The following is an 8,335-nucleotide window of genomic DNA, read 5'->3' on the forward strand; positions in this document are numbered from 1 at the left end:
ACAACTTATTTTGGCCCCTATCTAATTGATATTGATGAGAATCTTCCTAAAACAAACACTTGCCATGCAAACGAAATAAATAAATGTATGAACGGCATGCACGACACAATGACAACAAAAATGAATGGAATCGAAAGACACATGCCATGTGGGTTTTTTTAGCAACATGAAATGCCTTGGCTTGTTTAAAGAGACAAACATGAAACACACTCATCCACACGGGCGAGGGAACATAAGTCTTATTGCATTATCTAAATGCCATTAGTCTACATTAAAACATATATATATATGTTCACAAATAACAATGTGTATCAAATAGTTTGGTAAGTGCAATGCGGAGAGCTTGGTTAAAATGTCTGTTATGTGCAAACGTGTGTGCACAGAGCAACTCAAACTAGACGTGAACATTACACACACTGCAACCAGCCTTTCCCCCCCTTGTCAGCACAGAGCGTCACCCTCAGCCAGGCCTGGTCTCGCACAACACACCCAGGACGAGCACTCAAGAGTCTAGTTTCTATCCCAGGATGCACGACTGGTGACAATGACAACTTGGCCCGAGTTGGCTTGCACAGCCCTTGTTGCTTCACCTTCCATATTCACATGACTGAATGGAAGAATATAATGCTAATATATCACTAATAATAAGTGTTTCAATTGTGGCACAAGGGGACATGCAGTTTATGTCGCGAGTGGTTGGAAAAATGAAAAAAAAAAAAAAATCCATGTTTTGGCACTTAAACTGAATCTGCAAAAAAATAACTTAAAACCTGAGATCACATGGGGATCACGTTGGAATGGTAGCTGGTCGGATCCGATTATAGGTGGAAGAGAGAGGCGTGTTCATAGCCAAGAGTGACAGGCACTGAGACAGTGGCAGAGCGTGCTCATGTCCTGTGACAGGGCTCGTGTGAAGGAAAAGAAACATGAACGGGGGATATTTGTGCCCATTATCTTTTAGGATTAGGTGGAGGTCTGTGGTCGTCCCTTTAGAAGGACTTGATTTTATTGTGTGGTTGGGGGCATGTCAGTTATTTGACGTATTTAAATGCACATAATTTTAAATGACTGAACGTTTGACGTGGTAGTGAAGTAGACACTGAACAGAGGTTGACCCAGTTGTGGGAGGCAACACAGACAGCTACATCCTGAATACTAAATATAGCACCAGTTGGTATTGTATACAGACCAAAGGGTGAAATGAGGGCCAAGGTCAATTCCAATGATTGTTAAGAGAAGCGAGTTCATAACCTGTGACCTTAGGACGACGCAAAATGGTAGGATACGGGGATTATTATTATTATTATTTTTTTTTTTTTTTACATCACTAATGTCATCTCCCCGTTGACCCCTAAAAACACACTACTGGCATTCGCTCACCAGTGATCCAATGCAGAAAAACATTTACAGGCAATGCACTGGAGGATATATTCATATCTACATATTTCGTTTTCGACCATTAACAAGAGAGGGGGAAAAAAAGGCAGCCCTTTTTAAGAAAACATAAAGATTATAACGTTTGTTTTGTGAAGCACTGATTTTGATGCAGAACCACAGGGTCGATCAGTTCTGCACACAAACATGTAACGAAACATTCCGATCTGACATGCACGTACTCCCGGAGCATACACGCAGACAAACACACACGCGATATATTCATACGGATTCACAAGCAAACAGGTTATTTGTTCGATCTTGTTTTTTTTTTTCTATGCTACTCTTCTCTTTTGTAATGAATTCTCTATGGTTGTACTTCTTTTTGCCTCCTCTCTAATCAGCTTTTTGCACACACACAAAAAGAAAAAAAGCAAACTGCAGTGTTTTGAAAACATGGTGATGAAACTATAAAAGCGTTAGATGGCATGAAGGGGAAACAAACCCCAAATTCTGCTGAAACAGAATTATGAAATAAAAAGTGACAATATTTCTCCCACAATCCTCTGGGAAATGGCTCAGAGTCCTTATTGTGGTCCAGCAGCAGTAGTGCGGTCGTCCCCTGATGTCTGCGACGATCCGAGCCGTGCGACCATCTTCCTTAGTTTTCCACACAACGTTGTAGCTCTTCATCTCTGCAGCCATGTCTGTGGACTTCTTGCCAGCTACTCTGGCACATCCACTCCACCCAGCAGGCTCTCTCTCCTCTGGTGATCCCACTGGTGTGCAGCGCTCCTCTGCACGTGGAGGATGGATGGGGAGAGGAGGAGGAGACAACAAAAAAGAAAAGTCTTTGTGTCTAAGTTCTCTTATTGGGTCCTAGCTGGCTGGGCCATGGGTCAAAGGGCAGTCAGGCCGAAATTACAGCGGCAGTACAACATGCCGCTCGAGTCCAACCAGCTGTCTGAGATGGGGTCATAGCGCTGGACAGTGTTCAAGTAGGACGACCCGGAGTGACCGCCCACCACATAGAGGTAGTTGTCCACGATGGCAGAGCCCACACCTGTAAGAAAGCAATGCCACAGGTACAAAAAGGTCAGAATATGGATGACAATACCTAGAAGTACTAAGATTTTATTAGAAGTGAATCCTACTGCTAAAAAAAAAAAGGATATTCAGCAGTTTAACAGAATATGGCACTGGTAGTGTGTTGGTAATTACTTATTACCTTACTAGCGTAGTGTAACATCACAATTAATTCAAATATTACCTACAAATACAAAAGGCTTTTGACATGGACTCACCGGTACGTGGTTCGTTCATCGGTCGACAGGCTGTCCACTGGTTCTGGTGCGGATCGTACCTCTCAATGCTCGACAGGTGCGATACCCCGTTGTGTCCACCCACCACAAATATGAAGCCCAGCATGACCCCAACTCCAAAGTTGATTCTTTTGTCTGCCATGGGGGCTACCATTTCCCAGGCATCCTTGCTGGGGTCGTACCGCTCCACACTGCGTAGATAGAGGCATCAAAATTAGAAATATGTACCATGTAAACATAATCATTATTGGCTGGTGCCAACGCTAACTTCAGATCATCCTTAAAAACACACAAACGAAAGGTAATTAAACTGCTTCTAATTACAGCTACAAATATGACATTAGATCAAATTATCTTTCAGTTTTTTTTTCACTTTGCAAAGAGTTAAATGTCCTGTATGAACGTGTATATATGATTAATGAAAAATGAAACTATTAATTATAAGGAGTATTGAATATTTCCTCACTCTAGTCTGATGTTTGGGGTTTGTCCCTTAAATGATGGCAGAGATGGCTAAAGCGGGTAAGATCATTAAAAGGCAACCAATGGATATTTTAATGCAGAAATTACATAATTTGTACCTTTAATGAAGTAGCACTGACCATTAACATTTAATGAGTCAGGAAATGTTCCCAGATATTCACTACATTGCAGTCTGTTAATAGATATTTCACAGCTCTCTATTAATACTGTAATGAACTCCTGATCACAGTAATATTAATGAGTTTCTATAAAGTGTAATTTGATGTAGTGTACTGGCAATTTGTAATTATAAAAAAGAAAAAAAGAAAAGTATGAACTCCCCCAGGGGCAGGTAACTTTATGCACTGTGTAGTATCAGTGCGTCCCATTTTAAGCTGCATATGTTAACAAACAAGCACAGAGTCTATCTGGGATTGTTTTTACATCATGGTAGGCCAAGTACCCACAGGGGGGAAGAAAAAACATCGTCCCCAAAGGTTCATTTGTCCAAACACATTCTCCTGAGGAGATTCAGGAGTCAAGGAAACAAGCAATAGAGACGCTGCTCTCCAGAGATCCAGAGCAACAACAGAGGTTGACCTGGCAGCACACAGTCAGACGCTCTCTCGATGAAAACACCACCATCATCACCAGCGTCCTGTGCTCTGACTCCACTCTACTCATTAACAGGTGCCCGACCATTTTCTCAGTAACACTTGACATCCTTCACTTGATTGCTAGTTCTATTTAATAACTAACAAGACCCTGAGAGATAAAGTCAGCTTAGGCGGTCTGAAAGAGTTTTCACTCAATGTTTCTCAATCCTGGTCCTCGGGACCCACTGCCCTGTAAGTTTCCCTGCTCCAACACACCTGATTCAGATAAATGGCTCGTTACCAGGCTTTTGCAGAGCTTGTTAATGAGCTGATTATTTGAGTCAGGTGTGTTGGAGCAGGGAAACGTCTAAAACGTGCAGGACCAGGACCAGCATTGAGAAACACTGGTATAAAAGGAAGCCCTCAACTTGACATTTACTCATGTCACACGTCATCTGAAGTTTATTAATAAACAAAATACAAAAAAAAGCAATGATTAGCGGCATACTTAATGTAACCTGCACTTTCAGTCAAAATTGTACAAAGTATGTATAATTTATTATTAAAACACATTAAAACCTATACACAAATACCAACAATATTTCACGTTCATGGCAGCATCTCAATGCATTTAGGCATTTAGGCTGGACCATGTGTTCCAGAATCTGTTGATCTACTGGAATTTTCATGCTCAACCACGTGAAATAAGAAGAATTTTTTTAAATGGCCACCGCAAAACATAGTGGGTTTGTTTCTAATAACCACTTGCTTCAACCAAGTTATGTAAAAGACCATCTCTGAATGCACAACATATCAAACCTTGAAGCAGAAGAGCCACAGAAACACAGGACCACACTAGACACTTGATTGGATACATAGAATACCTAAGGAAGTGACTGGTGAATGTGTTTCAACAAATAAAACCCAAATATCATAATACTCATCTGTGGTGTTACCTGTTCATGTGGGCTGGGCCATAGCCTCCGATAGCATACACCATGCCATCCAGCACTGCAGTGGCAAAGCAGCTGCGGGACTTGGTCATGGGCGCCACTGGCTGCCACTCTTTCAACTTTGGGACATATTTCTCCACGGACTGAAGGTAATATTGGCCGTCGTAGCCCCCCAGGGCGTAGAGCTCTCCGGCCAGGACCACCACTCCTAGGGTGCTGCGGCACTCTGCCATACGCTCGACTGATGACCAGGTGTTGCTTTCAGGGTCCCAGCTCTCCACGGTGCTCTCGTGTCTCCGATAACTGATGCCTTGTCTCATGTGTGTGGCGATGCCTCCCACCACGTACACCTTGTGGTTTAGCACTGCCACACCAAACTCATTGCGTGGGACAGTGAGAGGTGCGAGTCCTATCCACGAATCCGTCTGGGGGAAATACATTTCCATGCTGCAAGAGAAAGTGGGAGATTATCTGATCAGAATTAAACAATGACAAAGTCTGGAAAATCAACCTTTAGAATAGTGCATAGAAGTTTTAATTCACACATCATCATCATTACCTTTCTAATGTGGCAAACAGTCCAGCCTTGCCTCCAACTGCAAGCAGCACCTTCGGCGCACACCTGGGCCGTGCTGACAACACAGTCTGATAGGAGAGTCTGTGTTCAGGCATAAAATGATATTTGAGGGCCTCATTGAGCAGGTGCTTGCATGCGTGGTCATCTCGTATAAGGTGGTTGGCTTCATACAGCCGAGTGAGAAATTTGACACTGAGGAGCGGAAGGCGAACACAATGCAGCAGCTGAGCCAGGTGTTGCTGTCTCTCAGTTATGTCATATTTGATCCATGATTCCAGGGCATAAAATACAGTCTCTTCTGTGACCACTTTAAGGCAGTCATTTGACACAATTTCATCCAACTCAGCCCTCGTCAGTTCAAAAAACTCCTCTGTCTGACAAACGTCCTCAAAGTTCTCACAGATGAACTTGGTAGCAGCCAGGCACAGATCATGACAGCCATACGTCTCTGCAAAACGGGAAATGCCGATACAGTTTCCAGCATCCAGCTGGCTCTCCAAGAAGGAGCAGCACTCCTTGAGCACTAGCTTAACCTGGAGTAAGTTGGCAGCCGGTAGCAAAGATTCCACGGTTTCCTGGGAGATAAATACAGTGCCAGTGTAGGCATACTCGACGATAGCCTGGAAGAGAAAGAGTAAACATGTCACATAAAACAAAAACCAGTTAGCGCGGTACGTTGATGTAAGCTGGCCCTAAGCATACCTGCAATGCAGTTTCATCAATGCACTGGAATTCCACCTCAGAAGTCTCCTTTTCAGACAGGTTCCCCGTGAACATAGCCTTGAAGTAAGGGCTGATGCTGGCCAGCACTACTTTATGGGCATGGATCTTGGCATCACCCACACGCAGGACAATGTCACATAGTTCGTGATCCTGCCGCAAGAGCTGGAGGCCTTGCAGCAGCTGCTCTGAGTGAGGCCGTGTCAGACTGGCAAACATATAGGATTGGTCCTGCTGGTCCATCTGAAAGCAAGAATCCACACACAACTGCATCACGAAGGAGCTGTACACATGTTTGGGAGAAAGGTTTTGTATTATATGGGCTTTATACAGACAGAATCTGTGTTTTGGGAGGCCTGAAGTGCCATCTCAAAACACCACGCTTTGCAGGTGACAACATTGAGAGCACAGGAAGTGTAAAATATCCCATAAACCTAGTTTTGCTAATTTTTGACGCCTTTAAGTGTTTAAGTGTATTATAACTGGTCTGACCTGAAGGATAAATAAAAACTAAAATTTGGGCTATATGAGCTTCCTTGTGATGCAGTAGCTATAGGTGTAAGTTCATTTTAACAATTACACAGATTACAACGCTTATGGATATGTAACAGGTGTATTAATTATAATAATGAAACAATTCTACTTGTATAACCACTGAAAATTACGTTAGAAAAACACTAAGGACACAACTTTTCTAGTAACCATTTTAAACTGAATAACAAGAATTTTTAATAAGATAATTTTGAATCATGAGGTCGTGGAATGACTGGAAAGACATCAGTATAAATGTGACGTCAAATATTTATGACTTTTCCCCAGCCAATCAATCAAAATGCCCAAAATTAACCAATTGCAAGTACTTTTTATCCCAATGCATGAAAAAAATTAATGCATTCCATCCCCAACTTTGATGACCATTTTATTCTATTAAAGATTAAGAGCTCTTTGTAGGAAAAATATCACTTTACATTTATCTATAACTATTGGTACACCTGGATAAAAAACGTTTGTGTGGATTGTTTTCATTTGCTCATTTAAGGGAAGTAACACATTGACTGAGAATCTTTAAGAATATTATAATAACAAATGAATAAGTTAATATGATGAGCTATTAAATCGGTGGCTTTAAGTAAACTAACCGTGCAGGGGTCAGAGAGCATTACATTTTTTATAACGTCAGTTCCACCTGATTACATTCAAATCAAATCAAATGTCAAGCGCCGCTGTACGTCAGTGATAAGCAGTCAAAATAACGTCCAACATTTGTTGCCTTGCTTGTGGCCTTGACTTGATTTGTGAACGTAGAGCACGGCCATATCAACACTCCCTAGCTACCTTAGCTTGATAACAGCAGACAGCTAGTGCGCTAACAGACTTAAAATCTCCACCAACAGCTTGATTCCTTTAAATCTATATCAACACATTCCCACGCACGTCGCAATTGCATTAATGTCAATATTTATGTCACCATCGCGTTGACAACAATGTTCGACTTCGGCTAACACACGGGGTCTGAGTGTGTGTTCACTGCAGTGCAGTCAGCGCAGGTTAGCTGCTAAAAATAAACACGGTTACTGTGGCTAGCTGCATCATTACAGACAGATATACAGTAACATGGCTGACAGGGGAGAAACGTGACTCTGTGGACATTTTCACCGCGCCAGAGCAACAAGAACAAACCTGTGACCTGTAGGCCCGTCCTGCGCGCCGCTGTGACGTTAATGACCGATTTTACGGTGTCGGAGTTCAGCGGCTACAAATGGGGACTCCAAGCCGCTATCAGCAAAACAACCTACTACCAAGCAACCGAGCCTCAAAGCTACCAACGAGAGCTTTTAACAACGAGCTATCAGAGGAGCACACCCACTTCCGCCGTTTTTCAAAATAAGACGACATTCACAGCTTTTTCTCAGACATTCAGCAGGAAGAGTCAAGTTACAAATAAAACGTTATTAAAAATAAAACATATTAACGCATATTATGTATTTCATTGTTGTTATTTATATTTATTTTATGTGATGCTTTGATGCTCTAGTTTCTGGTTTAGTGGAGTAGAATCAAGCATCAGTGACATGATTTTTTTTTTTTTTTTATGATCCATACTTTTTTATGGCTCCATTTTTATAACAGATTAATCTGTAAAAAAAATTTGCTCAAACCTGGAAATGTTGATGTTCTCAAATGATTTTTTTTTTTTTTTTTACCACAAACCAAAATATTCACATTTAAGAAGCTGGAAAACCAGTTAATTTTTCCAGTATTTATTTTAATAATCGAATAACCCACCCATTGTGCACACCACTGCTTGTTGGTGCCATATTTCTGTTTCTG

The 8,335-nt window shown here is 41.8% G+C and overlaps 1 protein-coding gene across 1 annotated transcript; it reads right to left on the reverse strand.

Moving 5' to 3' along the window:
* Nucleotides 1-1,017: 1,017 nt before the first annotated feature.
* LOC122782957 (kelch-like protein 28) lies at nt 1,018-7,846 on the reverse strand. The gene is made up of 6 exons (XM_044047569.1): nt 7,685-7,846; nt 5,987-6,247; nt 5,267-5,904; nt 4,711-5,154; nt 2,679-2,887; nt 1,018-2,437 (listed from the first exon to the last, which is right to left on the reverse strand). Exons 2-6 carry the CDS (start codon nt 6,245-6,247, stop codon nt 2,274-2,276), a joined length of 1,716 nt encoding a protein of 571 aa, XP_043903504.1. The 5' UTR covers nt 7,685-7,846; the 3' UTR covers nt 1,018-2,273.
* Nucleotides 7,847-8,335: the final 489 nt, after the last annotated feature.

Source organism: Solea senegalensis, linkage group LG16, assembly GCF_019176455.1.
Source record: "Solea senegalensis isolate Sse05_10M linkage group LG16, IFAPA_SoseM_1, whole genome shotgun sequence".
In the NCBI taxonomy this organism is placed as follows: domain Eukaryota; kingdom Metazoa; phylum Chordata; class Actinopteri; order Pleuronectiformes; family Soleidae; genus Solea; species Solea senegalensis.

Excerpts from the sequence above, each read along its gene's own strand:
- LOC122782957 (XM_044047569.1), bottom strand. The coding sequence starts at position 6,247 with ATGGACCAGCAGGACCAATCCTATATGTTTGCCAGTCTGACACGGCCT. Across the intron at positions 5,155-5,266 it reads CTGTTTGCCACATTAGAAAG|CATGGAAATGTATTTCCCCC; the intron begins GTAATGATGATG and ends TTTCTCTTGCAG. Across the intron at positions 2,888-4,710 it reads GGCCCAGCCCACATGAACAG|TGTGGAGCGGTACGACCCCA; the intron begins GTAACACCACAG and ends CTATCTACGCAG.